This window comes from Rhamphochromis sp. 'chilingali', assembly GCF_963969265.1.
Source record: "Rhamphochromis sp. 'chilingali' genome assembly, chromosome: 2".
Classification (NCBI taxonomy): domain Eukaryota; kingdom Metazoa; phylum Chordata; class Actinopteri; order Cichliformes; family Cichlidae; genus Rhamphochromis; species Rhamphochromis sp. 'chilingali'.
Genome location: NC_137930.1, coordinates 33,409,637 through 33,435,982, shown reverse-complemented (window position 1 = coordinate 33,435,982; position 26,346 = coordinate 33,409,637). Strand labels below are relative to the sequence as shown.

At 38.6% G+C, this 26,346-nt stretch overlaps 1 protein-coding gene across 1 annotated transcript in view; it reads right to left on the bottom strand.

Moving 5' to 3' along the window:
* Window positions 1-2,275: 2,275 nt before the first annotated feature.
* LOC308391642 (putative flavin-containing monoamine oxidase A) overlaps window positions 2,276-26,346 on the bottom strand; it is a gene marked incomplete at both ends in the record, with an annotated part of 52,427 nt that continues 28,356 nt past the window's right edge. The window contains 4 exons of the mRNA XM_080874300.1: window positions 2,276-2,621; window positions 12,128-12,228; window positions 18,131-18,217; window positions 20,255-20,413. Coding sequence (XP_080730426.1) covers window positions 2,276-2,621; window positions 12,128-12,228; window positions 18,131-18,217; window positions 20,255-20,413 — 693 coding nt within the window. The remainder of the gene's footprint in view (window positions 2,622-12,127; window positions 12,229-18,130; window positions 18,218-20,254; window positions 20,414-26,346) is intronic.

Below are 26,346 nucleotides of genomic sequence, written 5' to 3'. Positions count from 1 at the left end.
CCCCCCCCTTCTCACCATCTCTTCTCCCCTTTGGTTTTCTTTCTTTCTCTCCCCCTCTTTCTCTCATTCATTCCCCCTGTCCTATTTATTAAAAAAAAAAAAAAAAAAAAAAAAATGACAAAGGATGAACTGAAGCTCTGCCATCACGTAATGTCGCATACTGCTGTTTCTGATGTCATTTAAAAAAAAAAAAAAAAAAAAAAAAAAAAAAGTTACACTTCTGTTCACAAGCCACTGCGTGTCTAAATAAATAATAATGACATCTATTTAAACTAGCTGAGTTCTGGTTTAGTCCTGTGAAAAGCGTTGTTTATGGCTACACACCCTGATTACACTGCACTGGAAAGTATGAATTTTTAAAGTTGGTGCTATTGCCCAAAGGCAAACACCATGGCAAGTGATTTGACAGGTGTTTAGAGGCTACAGTAATTACAGGAACATTACTTAGAGACTTTGCTAGAAATGTTATTTTGTTGTTTTTTTCTTTGATATTGGATTAAAAAAAACACTCCACAGTGCAAAATCTCAAGAGATAGTAAAAAATGCTGAAATTTGTTTTGGGTTTTTAGTTGATGTACCACAATATCGTGGCTTCAGTCTTCAGTCATTTTTTAAAAATACAAAGCATTTATACTTCTAATGAACTATGGCATTATTATCAGTGATGACTAGGTTTTTGCATCCATGCTTCTACACTTGTTAAACTTTAACATGGACACTGTATGCTGATGCTTGTTTTAAAAATCTGAGCCATTTTTGAGGCTCATGTTTCACTTATGTTGCACATATTCATTCAACACAATAGTTTGGCCAACTATTTTCTACTTAGTACTCATGATATCCCAATGGGAATGGGGATGGGAATGCATTTATCATTAAAATCAAGACCTGGATTTCAACTAATGATTTAAAAAATAGCAACCGACGAGGCAAGCTGCCATTCTCCCAGATGGTACATTACTGCATGTGTGCCTTGAGCTGGCAATGGCATATATCATAATAAGGTACCTCTGAGAGCAATGAGGAGTTCTAAAATAGTACAATCCACTATACGTATTACAGACGACTCATAGAAAAATGTACATAAGCATCTTTTTGCATTTTATACTGAATTTATTCAGAACTTACTTACACGAGAACCATTGCACTGATTTCAGCTCATTTGACTCTCAACAAAAAATGGGTCAGTAATCAAATGCTACAAATAATCAAACATGTTCAGAAATGTTAGGACACTGGCCTTGATTCAGCCTGGGCTGGCTTAAGTGAAACCAGGGAGAACAAGCAGTTGATTCAGTGCAAGCTAGTGATAACAAAGACAAATGGAAAGCCATGGCGCCAAAGGAGTCACAGACTACCGTACAGTGATTAGTGGGCATTTGAGATTCTCTCTAGAGGAGACATTGGAAGTGACAAAAATCCTTTCAATCGACTGTGCAATCAAGTGATAGCGATTAAATCACCTTCTCTTGGATATGTCCATTGTGTGACTGGTTCATCCATCTTACGCTCGTTCATCTTTTGATGGTTTTGTGAGTCAAAAAACATGCTTGTGGAATAGCTTCAAACCTTTCATCCAGATGTTATGGCTTTGTGTGAGACCTCAAAAGGCATACACTGTAAAGGCTTGATTTTCTCATGACAAACTGGTTTTAACTGCAGTGCAGACCTTTTTTCCCCTCCTATTTATATAAATAGTTTCTTTTGAGTTTTCTTAGCTATTTTTCCCAAAGGCTCTACCACATATATCTGTATTCACCAGTCACTTCATTAGTTACATCTTGCAAGCAAAAGTAGAGTACATGTAAAGGTCCTGCATTCTGGTCCTAATGTCATAAGCACAACCTTATGACTTTAGGGGGGGCATTTGGTTGTTGTTGTTTTTGTAGTCACTGCTAGTGAAAATAATTTAGATTCCAGCAAAACCTGTAGCTTTTTACCCGTCAGCCATAAAAGGCTGATGGGGTTTTGCTGTCACCTTGCCCGGCTGGCAGGCGGGCACTGTGGAAGCTTGTTAATGCAATAACTCGAGAAGGAGACCATTCAAATTGATACCCCAGGTGCAACTACTAAAAACCTTGAATGGAGTTCCAATTTCAGTGGTCTGACCTCAAGATCAGAGGTCTGAGGTCAAGTTTTTTGAAAATCTTGTGAAAACTTTTTGAAATTGATATCATTGGTTGCTGCCAATATATCCTTCATCTTGTTTTAAATTTATTTATTTTATTTATTGCTTTTGTTTAAATGTACTCTTGGTTTACAGGGTATTTTGTTATCACAGCAGAAGGTTGTGCTTGATTGGTGAAAAGGCACTTGTGAAGTACTCTTTGATCTTTAATACTGTATTTTGATGCTGAGCCAGCAGAAGAACGGCTCCTATTGTCAGTGTTGCTATAACCACAGATTTGCTTGTAGGCAGGTACATGAGTTTGGATGATGGTCTTTGCTTAGAAGCACTCTTGACATTTTGAATGCGCTGCAATTCTTCCTGCTCCTCTGTGGTCAGAGTCATGTGGGACACTTCAGCCAGCACCTCCAGAGCAGCTCTCTGACCAGCTTGCACCGCTCCGTCCATGTATCCACACCACTGGGTGGCTGTCTCTGTTCCTGCCCAATGTATCCTGTAAATCAAGAAATTTAGTGATTCATATACGAATACACACAAAGTTCAGTGTTCCCTTGCCCTTGTCAATACATGATAGTAATGTATTTATGATGTCTTAAGAAATAATAATACATATGATGGTGTTGACTGATAAGATTTCCTCTCACAAACAGATACAATTTAAGATTCACCCATAAAACAAATCTCTCCTGGCTTAGATGGTCTATGTCTCTGTGCACTGAAATCTCCCACTAGCAAATTAGATTAGGTCTGTTCAACGCTGTAGGGCTTGCTGCCTGGAAAAGCACAGTAACGATGTTGCTCCTCATCCACCTCTTCTGCTCCATGAAATGACAATACGGCCAAGAATGTCTTATAAATCTTACAAATTACTGCCCATGGTATCCAGCTTTATTGTCAACATCAGTCCACATCATGTGCTTCAGATCTGAACACATTGCTGTCAAAGTAAGCTTCAGCCAGACTGTGCAGACTGCAGGGCTATGTCACTGGTAAGAGTCTATCATTGTGGGTTTCTCAAAAGAAGTGCTGTGTTGTTGTTGAGCTAATGAAAGAAATCTGGAAAACAAACGCTGGTCATAGACTATAGAGATACCATGGCAATGCATGTAGCTGCTTTCATCTGGTGATCCCAAAGACACAGTAGACAAAAGCTCTGTTAAATAGGGGTGGGTTTGGATTATCGATTTATCGATTAAAATCGATTTTAGCTTGAATAAAGCAATATCGATTCATTAAGATCCTGAATTGATTTTTAAATATACATGTATTTTGTCAGAAATCCCAGAATCTCAGGTTAAACCTCACAAAACTATTTAAACAAACAGCTAGACAGCAAATGACAGAAGGTAAATGGATTGTGCAAAAACACATAAGCACAAAGCACAAATCTGACGCATCAGAATCAGTGAGACGTCGGTTTTCTCACACCGTCGCGGCTGAAAGCAGACAGCTCAAAGATTCTGATGCATCGGATCCACGCTTTGTGTTTACGTCTTATTTTGCACTAGATTCTGAAGCTGCAGGTTTCATCACTCTCCAACCAAAATTCACTGAACCAGCAGCAAAAGAAGATCCAAACTAAGCTTCACATTTCGCTTCCCATAAACATCGTCATGAATTCCCTCCTACTTTTGCTGTTTTGCTTCCCCCACAATAAAATCACACTTTGTAGGGCTCTCTCTCCCTCTCTGTGTACTTTAAGAACAGTTTCCCATCTTAAAATCTCCATTTTCTGCATTATTCGCTTGCTTTTTACCCACTAGTCTACCGTTGGTGTACAGCGCTGTCAGCCGCTGTTTTTTTTTTTTTTTTTTTTTAATGACTTCTGACAAGGAAGCCTCACTTGGTGGCTTGGTGCTTTTGGATGATAGTCTATCTGTGCTTAGCCGAGTCAATTGTTTCTATTTTTTCGAGAGGTAATTTTTGTCATTTTTTTGTGCACTGAACTGAATTGTGCACCTCCTTGAGAATTTATTTCAGTAAATAATTACCTCTAAAGGGTGCTTACTGCATTGGCTGATTCAAATTAGCAGTTGGAGTTGGGCCATTTTATACACACTGTTGTTTTTCACCAGAAGAGGTAGTGACAAAATGACTATTAGGGCATCTACAGTCATTTCTGTCTGCTTGGTTCTTAATTGCAACAACAATTTTTAGTCGTAATTACGATCAACAACTGCACACAAATCAGTCCAAATGTGTGGTAGTGGGCACATCTGCTATATTGAGATAATCCATCCCACCTCACAGGTGTGCCACATCAGGATGCTGATCTGACATCATGAGTAGTGCACAGGTGTACCTCAGACTGCCCACAACAAAAGGCCACCCTGGAATGTGCAGTTTTGTCTCACAGCAAAATGCCACAGATGCCACAAGCAATGAGGGAGCGTGCAACTGGCATGCTGACAGCAGGAATGTCAACCAGATCTGTCGCCCGTGCATTGAATGTTCATTTCTCAACCATAAGCCGTCTCCACAGGCGTTTCAGAGAATATGGCAGCACATCCAACCGGCCTCACAACCGCAGACCTCGTGTAACCACACCAGCCCAGGACCTCCACATCCAGCAGGTTCACCTCCAAGATCGTCTGAGACCAGCCACCCAGACAGCTGCTGGAACAATTGGTTTGCACAACCAAACAATTTCTGCAAAAACTGTCAGAAACCGTCTCAGGGACGCTCAACTGCATGCCCGTCGTCCTCATCGGGGTCTTGACCTGACTCCAGCTCGTCGCCGTAACAGACTTGTGTGGGCAAATGCTCACATTCGATGGCGTCTGGCACGTTGGAGAGGTGTGCGCTTCACGGATGAATCATGGTTCACATTGTTCAGGGCAGATGGCAGCTGAGAATGTCCCAGTTCTTGCATGGCCAGCATACTCACCGGACATGTCACCCATTGAGCATGTTCGGGATGTGCTTGACCGGCGTATACGACAGCGTGTACCAGTTCCCACGAATATCCAACAACCTCGCACAGCCATTGAAGTGGAGTGGACCAACATTCCACAGGCCACAATTGACAATCTGATAGACTCCATGTGACGATGTGTTGCACTGCATGAGGCAAATGGTGGTCACACCAGATACTGACCGGTTCTGGGTCCCCAGACCCCCAATAGCGCAAAAAACTGCACATTCCAGGGTGGCCTTTTGTTGTGGGCAGTCTGAGGTACACCTGTGCACTACTCATGATGTCAGATCAGCATCCTGATGTGGCACACCTGTGAGGTGGGATGGATTATCTCAATATGGCAGATGTGCCCACTACCACACATTTGGACTGATTTGTGACCACTGTTTGGGAGGGATGGTTATATTGTGTATCTGGAATGAATTTTAGGTCTCTACGTCCATCCCATGGGGAATGGGAGCAGTAACAAAGGTGTTGCGTTTATATTTTTGTTGAGTGTAATAAGGATTTTGACTGTTTAGTCCAGCCCAATAGGCAACTTCTGCTGTTCAATACCGAAGAAATGTAAACTTTTTAAAATTATGACAAACTGCAAAATGCTTAGCTGTGTCTCTAATAAAACCTCCGTAACTTTGCTCTGCTTCACTTCAGCAGCATCAGGTAATGTTCATATGCTGATTGATGGTCTTCTTCTGTTTCTGTTCTACTACAGAATATTTTTAAGGCTATCTACTATAAAAAACCAGGCCAGGAAAATCTCCGTCATGTTTTTCTGTGTTTTATCCTCAGTTACTTTGACACAAAGGCACCTGCTGTGATTCTTACACCTCTGATGCAGTCTCACAAGTGTCAGTACTGATAAATATAATATTTCTGACTGTCTGAGGCAAAATTTCCCCAATTTGAATCGAATCGAAATCGTGGATCGAATCGAATCGGGACCTTGTGAATCGGAATCGAACTGATTCTAGAAATCAGTGACGATACCCAAACCTACAGTGCATGCATTACTGTCCCTTATCATCAGCTACATTATGCAAAGAGGCCACTATCCACCCTCTGCTGTTGATACAGGTTAGCTATTTTTTTCAAAGATCCAATCAAATAGCTATAGAAGCGAGAGGTAGGATAGTATTGAAGAACTGTCTGGAAGGTCTGGAAAACCAAACATGAGCTCCTAAACAAGCATAATAACACGTAATGTTTCCTGACCTGACCCTGTAATTGAGATTCTGCAGAAACTAAACATGCAATGCAGATTGGGATGGGTGTCATGGCTTGGTGCTTTTGGATGATAGTCTATCTGTGCTTAGCCGAGTCAATTGTTTCTATTTTTTCGAGAGGTAATTTTTGTCATTTTTTTGTGCACTGAACTGAATTGTGCACCTCCTTGAGAATTTATTTCAGTAAATAATTACCTCTAAAGGGTACTTACTGCATTGGCTGATTCAAATTAGCAGTTGGAGTTGGGCCATTTTATACACACTGTTGTTTTTCACCAGAAGAGGTAGTGACAAAATGACTATTAGGGCATCTACAGTCATTTCTGTCTGCTTGGTTCTTAATTGCAACAACAATTTTTAGTCGTAATTACGATCAACAACTGCACACTGATCATTTGATACCAGTTAGGATCAGAAATATATGGGGCAATCAAACTTTCAGAATTTTGCCTCTGCATATCTTTACAGTAGATTTTAGCTCATAGAATCAAAATGTGACTGAAGTGCAGGCTTTCAGAGGGGTTTAACAAAAGCATTGCATTAGTTGTTTGGGAATTACAGCTATATAATGTCTACTACTTTTTCAGAGGTACAAAAGTAATTGGACAATGACTGTTTCGAATAACTGGGTGAAAATCCAGTAAAGTCAAAGACTGTCTAGAACCCATCGGGATCACCAATGTCCGTCCTTGTTATTCCCTGTCAGGCCTTTACTGTAGCTGTCTTTGGTTTCTGCTTGTTTGTGGGCATCTCTGACTTCAGTTTTGTCTTTGATATGTGGAAAACATGCTGTGTCAGATTGAGATCAGGTTTTTGACTTGGTTGTTGGTTGTACTATGCTTTGGGTCATTATCTGAGCACAGCGGAGAGTAGCTGTCAACACATCAAATTTCATCCTTCTACTTCTATCAGCAGTTAAAACGTCAATAAATACTAGTGCCAGTGGCTGCCTTCCTGTTCTTGACTGTAACCAGTTTGTACCTTGTTGCAAACTCTCTGTGTTTATATTTATGAAGGTCTCTCTTGGTAATACAGGTTGACAAAGTCAAGCAAGAGTTCTCAATGTGGCTAAATTTTGTAAAGGCATTTTTACTAACCAAGGAAATTATTCTGCATTTTAGTCATCGTCGGTGAGCAAACAAAAGTAAGTTCAACACTAATTAATTATTCTTGAAATAACAAAGGACCAGGCCTTGTCGTGCTGTGAAATTCCTTTTCAGTCAATTGTATATTTTTTTTTAAGTGCTTTAACATGTTGGACTATTTACAAAACTGGCTCTAATTATGCAATATTTGTATTAAACTCCTTAAATTAAAAGTAAAAAAAGCTTGCACTTGAATCACGCCCTGATTGAGTTAAAATCCACTGTGGAGTTGTACAGAGGCAAAACTATAAAAACTGTGTCATTGTCCAAATATTTATGGACGTATCTGTAAATTATCCACCTGTTTGCGGATATATAGGTAGCAACTGGACATATCCCTTAACCTCATTGCCTCCCTGTGTCTGTTGACTATGTATTTTTTGCCAGCAGTCTCTTTGATGTTTGCGTTTGCACACCTTACGCAGATGATGGTTAATTTGATTTTTTTTTTTAACACAACGCTCAGTCTTACTGGAATCTAACACCAATAAAATGTAGGATCATTTTTGCTTTCACTGGACAAATCCCCTTTTGAGGATGGCATGTTTTAGAGATTTGTAGCTTTTTATTCACAGCTTTCTACACTATAGGTACTTCAACATACTATTAGATATGATGAGGGTTTTTTATGTGGATGATTTTTTTTCTTTGGGATATAATATGTTTTTGTACCACGTTTTGGTGACCTGATGGAGTCACTCACAGCCTCTCCAGGTTAAAGAGAGACAATCTTCCGGGTGGTTCAAGTGCCCTACAGCAAGTAAGAGTGCCAGTCCATTATGTAGTAACTGTTGTCCTATTGTTTTATATTATCTATGAAAAAAAAAACTATTTGCCTCCTCAGTGGGAGTGAATCTGAATGACCTGCGGTCAGAGGTGGGTTATCTAAGGTTTCATATGGCAACCATGCATTTAATTTGGTACATATGATTGGTTCTTTTGTTCTCATACAATTTTTTTTCTTTGTTTGTGGCTACCCACAAAAAGGGAAATCCATATGCCACAATAAGACGTATAAACCAATCACGTTGGTTAAAAATGATGCCAGTCTAACTCAGTTTTGATACTTAGAAGCTATTGCTTACACCACCACAATGATTGTGTGCAGTTACATGTTTTAGGCCATCAATTGCATTTTAATACTGAATTAAATTAAATAAATAAATTTATCGAGTTATGTATGTATTAACTTACTAAGGGGCATGCAGTTTTTTCCCTTGGATAATGAAACAGAAAACTTGCATTTACCTGAGTTACCTTTATCTAATATTAAAATCTGTTTGATCTAAAGCTTGTAAATGTGACAAATATGCAAAAAAAATAAAAATAAAATAGGAATAATGATACAGGAGCATCAGATAATGACAGCTGTGCATGGTGGTTACCTCCTTGCATGTGATAACTGTGTTAGAGGAAATCAAGCCAGTTGAAGTTATGAGTTTAATGTGTGTGAATAATGGGTGTGCTGATTTAACCCCCCCCCCCCCCCCCGGCTTTTTAAAATTTGTTCATTTGCACTGGGTTCCACATTATTGGCCTTTGCACACACTTTATGAACCGCTGATCTAGACTACTTTAATTATGTTTGTCCAGTTCAACATAACCTCATCTAACTGGTTTTAAGGTTCTTCTGAAACTACAGCAGCCACCAATTTTCACTGATCAATGCAACTGAGAAGGGCTTCACCTCAGCTGACCTACTGGCAAATATGCTTGATGAATTTCTGTTGTCTGAACAATAGTGTTTGATGTCTTTGCAACAAACAGTCTTTACTCTCTATTCACACTATGGCTATTTGTGGATTTCATGGGCTATGTCGATGAAATCCACAAATAGATGTGAACACTGAATTGAACAACTAAAATACCATTCAGCAAAGGTGCTAAAAGAATAGAGAGTAATCAGGAGTAAACAGAGGGTCAATGTGTGGCAAAGCTGCAGTGTGAATGTAATAAGGATTTTGACTGTTTAGTCCAGCCCAATAGGCAACTTCAACAACAGCAGAATTTCTAAGACTTTAAGACCCAAGTCTGAGATGTCAGAGAGCTTGGTAATGAGCTGGTAATGCTGAGTCTGTCTCTCACAACACGCAACTGCCTAAGCTTAGAGGTAAAGTTTAGCTTTCCAGAATGTATGTTTGGAAGTACCAGACATCACCTCAACTATAGGATAATTGACTGCAGCATATGATTACACACTTGCTTGAGGGGTACTCTGTAATGGATTTATGCAGCAGTGATTCATATCATTGAGATATAGGATACATGATAATGAAAAAGGAAAGCAATATATCCAGTAAGAATAAAAAAAAAAAAAATCAAACATGCAGAAGTGGTGGAGAGGGAAATCAATCAACTCGGCCATTACAGTGGCATGCATAGCAGGTGGCAGTAAACAGTATAATGAGCCGCAGCATTATGATGAAAAGAACGAGAGCTTGTCAAATTAAAACGTCTGCATTTTGGCCCTGATTGAACTTGATTGGTGTCTTGTTTAAATGGGTGATTAAATGATAAGAAGTAAGTGAAACCGTTCAGCTGACAGCCGTCATAACTGTAGCGCTCTTTCAAAATAAAGGAAATGTTTTGTGAGCTTAAATGTGTGTGGGATGTAAAAGTAGTGGTATAAAAGTCAGTCATATAACACAGGTGCGGCTGGATATGCACAAGTATAACATTTATACAGTCTCTAAAACTGGGAATGATGAAGTCAACTAGGATTTTAAAATTGATACCAACTAAAGCAACTAATCGTCTCAGACAAGTTTGAACCCCGGGTGACCTTGGCCTCAATGTCATGGTCAAAGTTGAAGTTTTCTAAAAATCTTGTGACCACAATAAATCGAGAACAAGGTGACGTGGGTTTTTAAATTCATCCCATACATGCAGTCGCCTGTGTGAGTTCGAAACCTTTGATCTTGAGATCAACTTTTCTGAAAACACTCCTGAGGCTGAGGGGTAGAACTGGTGGCCAGTATCTTTTTTTTTTTTTTTTCTCAGCCATTTAAAGTGGGGGTGCCTTGCATGTTTTCAGCACTCCTACTGTGCAGTGTTTCCTAGTCATATATCAGTGTTCCTTGATTATGGCAAAATCAAGATTCAGAAATTCAGAAGGATAAGTTTTGCTTAAAGAATGTATTTGTTTTCAAAGAAAATGTAATTTATTGTAAACCATGTAAATACATAAAGAATCAGTAATGAAGTGGTTCCCCTGAAGGTTTGCTTGTGGAAAATCTGTCATGACTTAATTTTCCTTTGCATTATTTTAGCTTGAGCTAACCACCTGTAAACAGTAAGAAAGTTCAGGCCTTAACTACTGGAACAGGGACTCATACTGGTATTTTAGAATGAGGCTGCTGCTGTTAAGACAGACTTAGATGGGACTCACAGACTAATCATGAACTGACTGAATAGATGCAGACTTTAACATAGATCCGATGGAGAGTGATAGCTCTGTAAGTTGTTAGAATTCAGTGATACAATGATGCAAGCCCCGGGAATTATATTAAACATATAATCAAATTAGTGTAAACCAAGCAAGCTACTTTTAGTTGCTCCTTTTTCACAAAGGGGCACAACAGTGCTTGTTTTGGATTTGACATATTATCCCAGATGTTTCCTCCCTTGGTAAAAAACAGAGATCTTTTGTTTAAACTACGTATTTATATTTATACTAAAGAATTAATCTTTCTTTAAACAAAATGCTAACTTGGTGTAAAACCTACTGAGGTCAGTTTATTCATATGTCTTGGTTTTTCCTCACACCTCACATACCCTGTTCTCTGCTCTCAAACATCCTCCATGCTGTCTATTCAAGCGTATTATTAACCTAGAATAATTAGTCAGTGTGTGAAGTGTAAAAATCACATTGTCAGTATAAAGATACAGACCATGTCAAATCCCATAATGGGACACTAGCTAAATTTTTTGCACTGGTAAATACATTACCTTGGAAGCACCAGCAGCATTTTTGTCCACCAGTCTTGGGTTTGTCTTCATTACATGTGCTAGATTTGTGTCAAGGTTACAGTATGCCCTTGAGAATCAATTTCCTATATGGGGTAGGGATGTGGCTGAGAGCTACCATCACCTTTCTGCTGTTTCAGTCACGTTATGTAATGAGCTTCCTCTGCTCCCCACGGACTTGATGTCATTATGGAAATGCATTACCTGGATCCCCCCCCCCCCCCCCCCCCATCTCTCTCGCTCTCTCTCGCGCTCTTTCGCTCTCTCGCTCTCTCTCTCGCTCTCTCTCGTTTTTCAGCTTTGTGCATCTCTGAAGAGGCCATTAGAAATGGATTATAGGGCATTTTCCCATGAGAACACCCCTCCTGATGACCTCTTGCCATTTCTTTAGAACTGGACTACTATGTATCATTAAAGATGTAATCACTCCCACGACTCATGTCAATGATCTGTACGCACTGGGTGCTAGTGAGTAATACCTAGTTGGCAGGGAGAATAGACCTATTTTTTGTTGTATAAAAATAGTATAAACATTCAGCAAATATTCTCAGTATCTCTCATCCTGTCACCTTCTGTACTATGTTAACATTTACAACTGTGAATTCTATAACTCCACACGTTTAGCCATTGAAAACATTAATATTAATCTTGTGTGGATACAAATACAGATGGACGATGAGTTATTTTAATGTAAGGGAGAATAAGTATTGTAATTCACTGGTATATATGCCATTAGTAAGGTGTTTACCTGCCAAAAGGCTTCCTCAGGCTAGGGTGGTAATATGTTAGCAAACCTGGTGCCATGACATTAACTGGACAGCCACCACTGTAGTCCTCCTTGGCCCAATCCTGTAGGAGAAAATGGATTTAATTATATTTTTCAGTATTGTTTCACATCACATGACTTGATTTCATAGTAGTCATAATATTTTTGACAATTTATGAGGACATAACCATGGACCATGGAAAACACCATGGACTACTCCTTGACATTCCTGTATAGTATGCTAAATAAGCTGTTATTAGTTTAATGTTTGCAGGCTGCCTAAATCCGTAAAACTCGTATTACAATCATTCAATATTAAACATTTTAGTGTGAAAACTTAAATATATAATGATTCTCAGGCGGGGACCAAAAAGACATAATAACAGTTTTGATTATACAGAATTTGACTCTTTTTAAGCCCCAGTGAGGCCTAAAGTACAAAATGTAGCATCTAATTTTCCTTTGGAAAATGTTAACTATATTGAATTATTTGTTGAGGAAAATGTGTAATACTAATTAATACCAGTGATGGGAATAACGGCATTACAAGTAACGGCGTTACTTTTTTCAGTAACGAGTGATCTAACTAATTACTATTCCTATCGTTACAACGCCGTTACCGTTACTAACAAGAAAATGCGGTCTGTTACTACTTTTCAACAAACAGACGGTTGAAGTTGTGTTCAGCTTACCGCATCTTATATCAGTTGTACAGAAGTAGCTGTAAGTAATCTGGATGCTACAGCTTTAAGCAGCTGCGCGCTCCCGCAGACGATAATCACGATCACTTTCTAGCACAACACCTGGAGCTAAGGGGGCAAAACAATTGCATGAGTGCTGCTGTTTGACTGAGGAAGAATAAAGTAGTCGTGGTAAGCCAATCACATGACCACATGACAAAGCAACAAGGTGAGTCATGATAAACAATATATACACGTGTTTTTTCCTCAATAGTTTCGTCACGTTTACTGTCTAAGGACAGCGCTAGCAAGCACTCTCTGCTTATGAGCAAACAACAACAAAAAACAGAAAGTTTTAGGAGTGACGGAGAGAGAGAGAAAGAAAGACAGCAGAAAAAGAGAGAGAGCGAGTTTTGTGGTGTGAGAGATTTGTGAAGTTTAGCGTGTTTGGAGTGTGTAGTTAATGTGTTGTCTTGTGTAGTTAGTGTGTAGTGTTGTGTAGTTAATGTGTTGTCTTGTGTAGTTAGTGTGTAGTGTTGTGGATAGTTTTGTGCTGTTTGTCAGAACAATGAGGCGACTGCTGTCTCCAGGTAGAAACAGGAGTGATACACCTGCTGCTGTCAGACCTGCAGGTATCAGGCTGTGATGTTCTCCTTTATAGTGAACAGAAATTATTTTTTTGGAGTGGCACAAATAATTTCTGTGGCATCTTATTGATGCAAAACAGCTGATTGTTCTGTAAATAGTTTGAAATGGTTATTTAAAAAAATCAAGGTAAAAGGTAAATGGCTGCAAATAACTTTGCTGTTTGCAAAACTTGTGCATAGGATTTTAAAATTGACAATTTATATTTGCATTTAAAGTTATGAAATATGATTCATTAAACATGTTTGTGGTTGTTACAGTAAAAAATATAACTTTTTCTACTCTGATTTTATGTTTTTTGTCTGATTTTAGATCAATTGTGTTAATGCAGTCAAAATGAAAACATAACTGTAAATTCAGAAACGTGAGGTTGTGGTGAAAAGAATGATACCAAACTAGGCAAAGTAAATAGTTTTTAAAGGTAAAATGTGGAGGGAAAATCAAAAGTAGTTAAAAATGGCCAATTATACCCTGGACCCCAGAGGGTTAAACCATTTTTTTAAAAGTAACGCAATAGTTACTTTTCAAGTAATTAATTACTTTTAGAATATTGTAACTCAGTTACTTCTCTGAAGAAGTGACTAGTAACTATAATTAATTACTTTTTCAAAGTAACTTGCCCAACACTGACTAATACTAATCATCCAACACCTTGAATCTGCACACAGGAAAACTAATCTTTCAACTTGCACCTCCTAGGATGTCATCCAGTTAAAGAAGAGTAAGGATGCCTTCATGACAACACATTTAAATAACACCTTAGAAAGGACAACTAAATATAAACATAGAAATAAAAATGTTAAGGACTTATCAGTCACTATCCAAAGTTCTGTGCAGATTTACTTATTCTCTTCTTTTAAACTTAACATTCTTTCTAAGATGGATTATTAAGTACCAGATTAAATTTCTCTGTTCCTTTAATGTCTAGAAAGTCCGTCACACTGCTTAACCCAGAGTGCAGAGAAAATTTCTGGTGTATATTCTCTGTTTAGCCCTCACTCATTACAGGACTGATGTTCTCAACAAGTCCTGTGGATTATTCAGTGACTTTAAGATCGTGCCAGTGCAATCCTGCCATATATTTTCTGTCTCCGCAGCTGCTGGTGAAGTGAATAAATTATCAGCCTTGTATCTGGCCTGTATTCCTTTACAGGCCATAAATGAATGTGCTACGTCATGTAATACAGCTGAGCTATTTGGTTTATGTTTGACACATTTTTAGGATGATAGGCAGATTAAAATTAAAATATCTTTCAAAGTTTATTGCATGTACATTGTTGTTATGCAGGACTGTAGAAGATGTGTGCAAAATGGGTGATTGTGCCCCATTTGGAGACCCAGCCTAAATTCAGCATGCTTGCCTTCCAGTGACTTATTTATTCAGGTTCTGCTTATTTTGACATCATGTTTTTAAAGCAGCCACCTAAAGTCTGCCATTGAACTTTCAAAATGTGACCTTTTTTTAGTGTGTCCCTAGGGGCTGTCACAAGTCAAGAATTACCTTTTTTATGAGCCTTATTTAGAGTCACCACTATACTTTTTGATTCTATCCTGGCTTTCGTCCTCATTATTCTGGCGGCTGATGACACAGTCATGTTAATTGTTTGTGTATGTTCTTCATTGTGGTGTTTTTTGTCCGTCCGTCCATCTGTCTAGAGCAGGGGTAGGCAACCTTTCTGATGGCGAGTGCCATTTAAAATTTCCTCAGAAGTCAGTGTGCCATATGATTGCATTAGCAATGAATTTAATAACGCTCTATATGAACAGTTACACACTATATAGAACCACTTTATAGAATTATATTTGTTCGCAGATGTTGGCAGCTATCAGTAAATAGTTATCAGCTATTTTGAAACAAAAAAAGACTTTTTATCCATAACAGTAAATGAACTGTACAACAGAAAATACAAATGCTATTTATGGTCTCCTCACAAGAATGATAAGAAAAATAAACTAAGCCAATATGGCATGTCTGTTAATACAGAGACACAGGTCTCCAAGTGTCCAGCATTCAGATGGCTGCCTGAGGACACTCATGTGAGAGAAAATCTGATCACACAGATATGTAGAGCCAAATACTGTCAATAAGGCCTCTGCAATGTTCTGAAGACAGTTAAACTTGTCAGGTAGTGATGTCCAGCAGGTGAAAATGAAAGCTCCATGAACACGCACAGCTGTGGATTCTAGCTGCTTCGATGTTGCATTAACCCAGCCAGTTAATGCGAGACAAACCCAGCTGCTCATTAAAGCTTTCTGGTTTGATCAGAAAATAAAACATTGGTCCATACACCTGAAAGTCCCAAAAATGCATTGTGTCTCGAGTCTACGGATGTATCCGTGTATTTCCGTGGTGCTGATGCTGTGCTGAGCGGAAAGCTCCTGAAGCTTTTGAAGTGTCGGAATGTGGAAAGCTAACAATGTCCCTCTCACCGGTAGGTGAGTTAGTAAGTAAGTTATTTTTTTTTAGCCAATTACAAGTTGAATCTGGTAGTTGGGGCTGTTAGCTAAGATATCGTCAACTAATGTGTCTATGCGAGCTGATTTGCAATGTGCACCGCTGGCCCGGCCATTTATTTTTTACCCTCTCAGATTAATTCACTGCGTGTCGTGCCCAGGGCTGGACTGGGACAAAAAAACAGCCCAGGCATTTTGACTAAAGACCGGCCCACCAGGTATTAAAGCCATAAAGCCTTTGAATGAAAACAAACGCTGTCTTGTTGGTATATGTATGATTTCTATACATTTTACATAAGATGAAAACTTTGGTTGTAAGCTTCAGATAATTATTTAAGAACAGCCAGACATTTTAAATGAGAATGAGAAAGTATTTCTTTGTGCCCCCCTTTCCCTGTTAATGCCCTACCTGCCCCCCTGGCAAAACTTTGCTAGACCCGCCCCTGCACAGTTACCAGCTGTCAGCTACATAGAAAATGATATTGGTGTTATTTGTCTCTCAGAAACAGTTCATAACTTCCCTTCAACTCATCCATGTCACCTAAAAGGTAAACCTGTTTCTCCATCACCTGTTCAGCTCTGATGGTTCAGTAAGGACATCTCCTGGTTTCATCTTCATGTTTCCCTCTCACCACATATCCAAACCGACATCCTGACCAGCAGCTTTTACAGCTGTGGCTCCAGCAAACATCAGCTGATACTAGAAATTAATATTAAATACATTCTAACAACAGCTGATCAAGCTTAAACGTGCTGCTGTTGTTTAGCGCGACATCCGGCGGTTTCCTCTTTCTGGCGCAAAGTGGGCGATAAACAAACAAGAGAGCCGATCAGCTGATCATTGATCAGTTTCATGATTAAAGTAGCAACAGGAGAGAATGAGAGGAGAAGAAGAGGCAGCTGTGCAGCGTAACGACAGAATAACTCCACCTTTGTGTCTTTTTCCATCCTAGCTGAAGTCCGGGACAAACTGTGTTCCTTCTCAGCTCAACACGAAACACGTAATATTTTCTCTGAATGTGGGACGATTCCGTCTTTTTACGGGGCGGTTGGCAACTCTACTAACTAACCTTATGAATAAAACAAAGTTCACTATCAGTAACATAGTAGCACCCACCCAGCTGTATAGAAACTCTGTCATGCTAGCTAGTACGCAGTACGAGTTATTGTAACTGACTCTAAAAAAACAGAACAACGAAAATAAACTCCACCTAAACTTGGTTCATATCTGACCCACATAGACTGCAGGTCATAACTTCTTACCTGAAGTTCAGTTCACCTGACACTCGGACCGCCCCGTCTCGGGTCTCTCCTCCTCCTGCCTCCAATCTCCCTCATCCACCTGCCAGCCTCCACCACTTGTTAATTTTACTGAATCTGTGGAAGCTCCGCCATAGCCACCACCAAACAACTGAGTTATTTTTACACACCGGCCAGCATCTGGCCAATCCACAAGCTTTCATTGTTTATACCGTTACAAAAAAAAAAAAAAAAAAAAAATCATCGGGCCACCGATGGCTAGTCCAGCTATGGTCGTGCCATCAGTTAACCCTTCGCATGCCAAGTGTGGCACGCGTGCCTAGGGTTGTCGAGCCCTGGTCTAGATTGATAGAGATATGGTGTTCTAAAGTAAATCAAAGCTAAGATAGCACTAGCCATAAGATAATTTGCCTATTATGGTGGTATTGCCATCAACTTAAGTGTAATCCACTGGTTTTTCATTTCCTAAGGTGCTGGGAGTTCAGGTTTCTTGTATTTGCTCATGCAGTCAATAAAAGAGCAAACCATGCTGTGCTTGTGCCTGAGATGTTTTAAAAGCGGAGTAATCAGAAGCAGTACTATCAGGAAAATAAGAATAACAGAATGCAGCAGCTACTCATTTGGAATTTAAAAAGGCAGGTCTGTTAACAGAACTTGTCCACTTTCCACACTAGAAAGGGATGCAAATTTGGAGGGTTTTAGACACAATTTATGGTTTGTGGAAATGATTCTAGACTCACTGTGAAACCCCAGTGAAGTCTAAAATAACTTTTAATTTAAGCATTTTTTCCCCCTAATATAATACAAAAACTTTATACCTTAAGAATACAAACCAGAAAACTGCAAAGTGAGTGAGAGAGATGGGATCCATTTTGGCACTGTACAAAACCACCTTAAACTAAAAATATTGTTTTATTTCACCAGACATTTGGCACTTAGCACTTACTTTTTCTTCATAATGCATGAAAGATGCAGCCTCAGGACCTAGATATTTGACCAGACTGGAAAGCACAGCGTTTTTCCTTTCTCCAACCTGTAAACAGAAAACAGAAACAGAAATGTGTGTTGTAACTTGGCACTTTCTCTAACTCAAGACTGTAACAACATGCTTTGTGCTAAAGTATGAATGTATTGTCTAGAAATCACCAAGTTGGACAAAAGAAGTAAAGAATTTGTGCAACTCATTCTCACAGTTGTATTAGCACACATGATGAGCAGCTGAGGCCTGGTAACAAAAGGAGATCCAATAACTTAAACTCTGATTGTGTTATAGAGATTCTAGGAAAATAATTAAAGCCAAACACATCATGTTTTTGAGTGTTTCTGAAAGTGATCTATTACAGTAAATGTATGTAAATCAAACACAGATGATTTCCTACAAATGTTTTTATTTGTAGTTTTTTTATGTTTCCTAATAAAATAATAAATAATACATTATTTTTTGTGTGTCACAACAGTCACGGATTTGTCTTTTACACTCTGACCGACTCTTCTAACATCAGCCTGTCATTCTGTTTGAGTTTCTCTGTAAAACCAAACAAGAATGGCCTCCTATTACATAAAACATGAGCTGAGCAATAATATTTATAATTCAGGAACGTTGTAGTTAATTCTAATTTATTTATTTATATTTATTTATTTATAAAGACTTGAGTTCAACGAAGGTGAATGAAGTGTCAAGTTAATTTTGGAGTCATCCCATTTGCTCCAATAAACGGTAAAGTTTACACTATTTTTTTGTGCGATCTTCAATCTCTTGTATTTCTGCATTGGGAATGTTGGCATACTACAAAAAACAGGCAAAGAAAGAGCATCCAAGTGAACATTTAAACAAATTTAAAACTGCAACAATAGAAAGCCAGCAAAGTGCAAGAGACCTGAAAATGGAAAAGAAATACAGAAAAAAAACAAAAAACCAAAAACACATAAAATACATAAAATAATAACAAATTCATACTTTGTAACAGCACATACTGTGCGTAATTGCATGCCTGATGCCACGTCTACACACATATACCACCATAGTTTGGGGATTTTTCTTTCTTTTGTGGGGGATGTGGAGTTTAATTATTTAGCATCCTACACAGAATAAAGCAGCATAGTGATAGTTACTCAAGAGCTTTAGCCAGTCAGGATGACTTAGATGGCAAAAACAACTGTAGAGATGGGGCTGAATGTATTTATATTTTTATGTAAAGGGAAACACTGCTACCTGTATGTATGTATGTATGTATGTATGTATGTCTCTATGAATATAGAAGGAAAGCGTGTAGGCTGTGTGCAAAAAGCATGTTGCAAACCTCATACACATGCTTAAAGGCATATAAAGCCTGCATTCGTCCTATACCAAAGCTATTGCTGAAAAGAATTCAAAGGAATTTAAAGGATTAAGACAAGACTTGTACAATTCCAAATAATTTTAAATGCTCTTTGTTAAGAAATAACAGATTGGTTGGCCAATAACATGAACAACCACGCATCTTAAATTTTAGTTAAGTCATTCTCTATTTTTGTGGGTTGTCTTTTACAACTTAAATCTTAAACTTAAACCTGGTAACAGTAATTATAAACACCTTCCCTTTATTTCTAAACACTTAACAAGCAAAAAATACCCACTGTCTATTTTTAGGAATGCTCTTAGTCTTCTTTCTACCATACAGGTAAAAAAAACACTTCTGTCTGTTATTCACTTAAGTTGCAGTTACTGAAAGCTTGCATCAGTACCCCACAATTCTCAGTCTAAAGGCAGTGCTTTATCTGCACTCGGGTGATGAGCAATCTTGAGTGCATTTTTAAAATGCTGCCACTGAACAATATCATTTTGAGAATGCATTCTATGTGGCTTTTTTTCTCTAATGCAAACAAGACTTAACCCTAAATATACCCATGATTGTGGAGCTCTTTAGTTTATATCTACTAGCAATGGACATCCAAGAAAAAGCAAATGATCCTGATGGTGGAGGAGTATGCAAGTTTCTGCTTATTAAAACATGTTGAAAATACTGTCATGTTTAAATGACATGTGCATAGAAAGTTACTTAAAAGCCTCTCTACAGCATTTTTCCATTACCTCTTTTGATTCCCAATGAGAAGCCTGCTGGCCAGCAATGAACCCTACCAGAGCAGCATTACCAAAAGGGCTGGTGGCATCAAAGGTTACACAGAATGGACACTCGGTGGAGGACCCTGCCACTATTTCCCCAGAAAAGCCCTTCTCCCTCCAAAAAGCCTGCGAAGAAATACAAACATTCTTAGCATCATCAATAATGGCAACACTTTAATACTGAAACGAGCTACAAACCATTTGCATACAGTCATTCCTTGATTACACGTTGGGGAAATGTCATTAAATTTTGACTGGATTAATTTGAAGGTTTGGCAAAAAAAAAAAACAACAAACTGCTTTGTCAAGAAAAGTTGTTTAAGCTAAAACAGAGGGGAGCTACCATAGATCTGTCTGAAAACAATAACGAATACCTTCTGTGCTTCATGATTAACCTCCTAAGACCTGAACTCTTCCACGGCATGCATTTTTAATTTCTCTTTGATATTTGGACTGATTGGGACCTGATAAATATAAAAACAAAGAATTACCTGATTTTTTTTTTTTTTTACCTAATTTTTGTTTCTGAGAAAAATGAGAGCTACATATGAGGATATTCATTTGAAATTTCGATAGAACAGTAGCAGTATAATGTCCTGGTTAGTGGATATCAGGCCCTTGTAGAGCAAAATTGAGTATTTTGGTCTAAATAACCCAAAAAATGTGATGTCCACATATGTGGACGCCAGGTCCTAAGAGGTAAAAGTGATAATGTCAGGAGGAAAAATAGTCTTTTGTGCTCACATTTCCCTCAATGTCTTCAAATTTGAAGATAAATCAACAGAACCTTGTATTGACAACTTTTAGTTACTCAAAGTTGTCAGTAGGATATTGGAACTTCTTTACACATCCAAATGTGAAATATTAAATTAAAGGAAAACAGTAAAGAAGCACAGTGCACAATGTGGTTAGCACTGTTGCCTCATAGCAAAAAAAGTCCCAAGTCTAAATCCTCCACCTGGCTGGGGCCTTTCTGTGTGGAGTTCCCATGTTCTAGACGTGTTTGCATGAGCTCTCTCTGGGTACTCTGGCTTTCTCCCACAGTCCAAAGACAAACAGTTAGTGGGGTTAGGTTAACTGGTGATTCTAAATTGCCCATTAGTGTGAATGGTTGTCTGTCTCTGTGGTAGCCCTGCAATCCTGCAGGGCTTGCACAATCCACCAGGGCTAGCAGGATTGTGCTAGATAAGGATAAGTGGATGGATGGATAGAGAGAATACCCTTCATGAAATCAGGATGGTTTACTGTAGAGCTGTTCGATATAACGATATATATCGGATGACGATATAAAAACGTCTATCGTTTCATTTTACGCTACCGTTTGTTTCATGGTGTCGCAAAATAAACTGTTTACGGCAATATTTTTTCATCGTTTTGATGGTCACTGTAGTGGCTATATTAATTTCTTAAAGTTCTCTCTTTCTCTTATATTTAATATAACCACACTACGGACGGACAAGCACTTGTTTTTATGCGTTGTCGTTAGCAACAAAACTAAAACCACCGCGTGTTTATGTTCAACATAAACCTTTCACAATAAAGCTCAAGATCCTGTTTAGACTTTTCAAAATAAACTGAATCACGTGAAAGAGCAGATTAATTACAGATGACAATTAAAAAAGAGCCGTCAGGTGCTAAAAAATAAACCTTAGAGTCAAACGTTAGAACAGGCTTTTCCCCGCAGCACGCCGTGTAATAAATACTCACAAAGAAAACGGCGGACGTTACAACCTATGTCTAAAAATTTATAGTTTCATGCATCAGTAAAACACTCGACTCCAGGTACACGACGCCCAGCTGGAAACACTTCACGCAACTTGAGCTTTACAGAGAATGTTACATTTTTGTGATTTATATCGTTATCGGGACAATAGATGTTTTAATATCGGGATATGAGATTTTGGTCATATCGCACAGCCCTAGTTTACTGAGCACTTACTTTGTACCATACTGATACGCTGTTCACACAACACCTTAGTAATAAGGTTGAGGTCCTGTGTTGGCCACTCAGTTACTGAATACCTGACCTGACCTGAAGTTACCTGACCAACTTCTTTAAAAATTTGTGTATAATTTTTGAACTTTTGGTTATTATCTGGTTTCACTTTAGAATGATGTTAAACCATAGTAGTTGGGACCAACCACCTCTTTCAGCATCTGTGTATTTATTCTACATCTCACAGCTGTTTTTCTTTTGGTTCAGACATCTCAAACACAGACTGTTTGTTCATAGCACATTTTCCAATGTTTCTCTGTCCAGGTTTTGTGTCCCTTTGCCCATGTTGATCTTTTGGGCCAATATCAGGAGTGGCTTTTTTCTTTGCATCTCTACCCCTTTTGAGACTGTTATCGAAACCTAAGCTGAAGCTCCAGACATGCAACTACACTAGGGAACAAAAAGCGGTGCTTCTTTAATCGGCAATTACCATTACTGGCAAAGGCTTTTTATAATGATCAATCAGCCTTAAATTAGGTAACACATCACTGGATGGGCCTCTGTATAGTACATCTATGTAGTTATTTTATAAAGGAAAATCCCTGATTTGTGGTGATTAAATATTAAATTGATTCCTCATTAAATTTCTTTCAAAAACAACAGATCCAAAACCTGTCAGTAATTGTGGGTTTTATTTTGTTTTTTTAAGAAATGTGTGCTCAATATAAATATACAGTCTGTGACAGCTTTGTTTTACTGAACAATATTATAATATTAGTAATATTATAAAGTATAATATGTCGTAGCTAATGCAAATTACATGTTCATGTGTAACTATAATTTTATTTTCATATATTGGAGTGTTGGTAATTTGAATACATTTCATGTATGTGAAGACCATCCTGTGGCAGTAAAATAGCATGAGATGTACAAATGTAATACAAATGCTTCATAAAATTATAATCATTTGGCTCTGTCACACACACTAAGTGTTGCTTTCTGGCAATCTCATAGCCTCATGTAATAATAAGTAACTTTAATGTTCTTACAGCACAGGCTTTTGGAAAGTAGGGACTTTTTTGAACCTGCATCAAATAACACTTAAACTTTTTATTTTAAGAATTTATTCACTTTGTGACATGGGGAATTTTATAAGAAAACATAATATGACCACTGCTACTAGCAGCATTGTATCACAAATTATGGTATTACTAATGCTACTATGTATTCTGCATTTACATTTGTATAAGCATGGGCTGTCACATTTACATCCACATGAATTTAAATGTGTGATGAGTCATCTTTTTATGCTGTTTCTCTCTAACATTGTGATCAGTGTCATTGTATAATGGCAACTGTGATTCTGAAAGCATATTTCTGGATCTTGCTTTGAATTTGTATTCTCTCTTTTAATTATTTCCATTGTATTTTTGCTCAAAATAAATAATGACTTTGCTTAATACATGATTACTGGAGACTTGGTTTCAATTACAGTTTCCTTTTTGGATCTTGATTAGTTATTCACTGCTAAGAACCCCAACAACCACCCACAAAAAGGCTAAATAGATTTCAACCAAAATGTGCTTACATTGTGATTGAAATTAAGCTTTTATTTTTTATATTTGATATTTTTTATGTTTTATATACTTTATGACAAATTCATCTATTATCTACACAGGGCATATCAACTCTCCCAGGCTAATTCAAATGCTAAACGAGCATCCAATATGCTGTTTAAGTTCACATTATTTCCTATTCTAGAAACAATCCAAAGAGAAAGCAGATTCTGGCAAGACAAATGCACTATATTGCCAAAAGCCTTCACAGATGCACAAAACTGAACTGGAGTAACATCCCTTTTTTAATCCATAGGGTTTAATCTTTGATGTGTGCTGGCCTTTGGAACTATATCAGCTTTAACTCTTCTGAGAAGGATTTTCACAAGGCTTATGAGTAGGGATGGGTACCGGCATCCGGTGCGTTCTGACATAAACGGTAGTAACCAGACCGAAAAGCAGCGCACATTTCTGTGCTTTATTTCGGTGCTTTTTTTTCCTGAGATGTCACACACTTTGGATTCCAGCCAATCATTTTACCTTTGCGAGCGTAGTAGGCAGGCCCAGGTACGTACGTTCTTTTAGAGCAGAAATACAGATTAAAAACGTCCAAGGCGAACCGGTCAAAAGTCTGCTGTACTTCACAGCAAAAGATGCAAACTCAGCAGCCTGCAACAAGTGCTTTAAGGTGATACTGTGCAAAGGAGGTAACACCTTGAATCTGATGAAACACCTGGCGACGCATAGTGTTTTTTTTTTTTAAAAGCCGAGAAATGCACCGTATTTGATAGCTTGCTGCGAGACCTCACACCAAGCACATCTACTCCGGGTGGGTTGCCTGTTATCGGTCCCGGAGTTTGCAACATCCCCCAAAGACCCGAAGAGGAGAGTCCTGGCCCCTAGCCCTGCCAGTGTAGCAGAAATGATGACGGGTGATGATGGCAGCAGCAGCCGTTCTTCTCTGCGTGAGTTTACGTTGAGTAGGCTAACCACGTTATTACATTAATGCACGTAAGGTGAACTAGCAAACACCTCGTAGTTACATGCGGCTGTCTTCTTGTTTGATGGCAGATACTCCCTTCACCCTGGCCAAAAAAGCTAAAATGACCAAAGAAACAGTGGAAAACAGTTAAACATGAGAGGTTTTTGGATAGTTTTTTTTCCCCCCATTGTTTAAACACTGCTTCCAGCCAAGAGTGATACCATAAATCCCCTATAGCTGCAGAAAAGGCTAACATTGTTATCTTTTTACAAAAAAACAGCTGAACATGAGAGGGTTTTGGACAAAGTTTGTGTTCTTCATTCTTTAAGCACCGGTTCAAGCACAGTTTGACGTCAGTAACGTCAGTAAGACAAAGGAGCTGATAGTGGACTTCAGCACTAAGCAGGAGAGGAACTACCAGACCCCCGTCATCAACGAGTGCCCAGTGGAGAGAGTGGACAGCTTCAAATACCTCGGAGTTCACATCACGCAGGACCTGTCATGGTCCTGTCACATCAACACCGTGGTGAAAAGGCCCGACAGCGTCTCTACCACCTCAGACGCTTGAGAGACTTCCAACTGCCCTCCAAGGTGCTCAGGAACTTTTACTCGTGCACCATAGAGAGCATCCTGGCGGGAAACATCTTAACCTGGTTCGGGAACAGCACCATGCAGGACAGACGAGCTCTAGAGAGGGTTGTGCGATCAGCTGAGCGCACCATCCGCTCCGAGCTCCCTGACCTGCACTCAATCTACAGCAGGCGGTGCTGGACCAAGGCCAGGAAGATCATGAAGGACCTCAGCCATCCCAACAACAGACTGTTCTCTCTGTTGAGGTCAGGAAAGCGATTCCGCTCCCTGAAGACCAACACAGAGAGACTGAGGAGGAGCTTCTTCCCGCAGGCGATACGGTCTCTCAATCACACCACCACACAGTACTGACCCACACATACAGTTCTTACACACACACTGGACTTTCTGGACTTTGGTTTTGCACAACACTGGTCACTATATTCTTCATTTCCGGTTAATACTTGTACAGCTGCTGTTATTGTGTATATATTTATTTATATTTAGATTTCTTCATACATTCTTATATAGTTCTATATTGTGTATTGTGTATTTTGTTGTACAGTTATTTTACTTTAATTTATATATTTATCTTTATCTTATTCTTCCCAGTTAAATTTACCCTTCATTCTAATTTGTGTTGTACAGTTATTTCATTTTTAACCTTAATTTATATTTTATTCCTTCCTAGTTAAATTTACCCTTTTTAATTTTTCATATTTATTTCCTATCTTATTCATAGCCTTTTCCTTTTTTGTTCTCTTTAGGTCACGAGCAGTTGTCCAAGCATTTCACTACATATCGTACTGTGTATGACTGTGTACGTGACAAATAAAATTTGAATTTGAATTTGAATTTGAAGTTTAAGCACCGGCACCGTTCCAAAAGTACCGGTTTGGTACTGGTATCGGATAAAACCTAAATGATACCCATCCCTACTTATGAGTGTGTTTTAGGGAATTTTTGGCTATTCTTACGCATGCACATTTGTGAAGTCAGGTACTGATGTTAGATG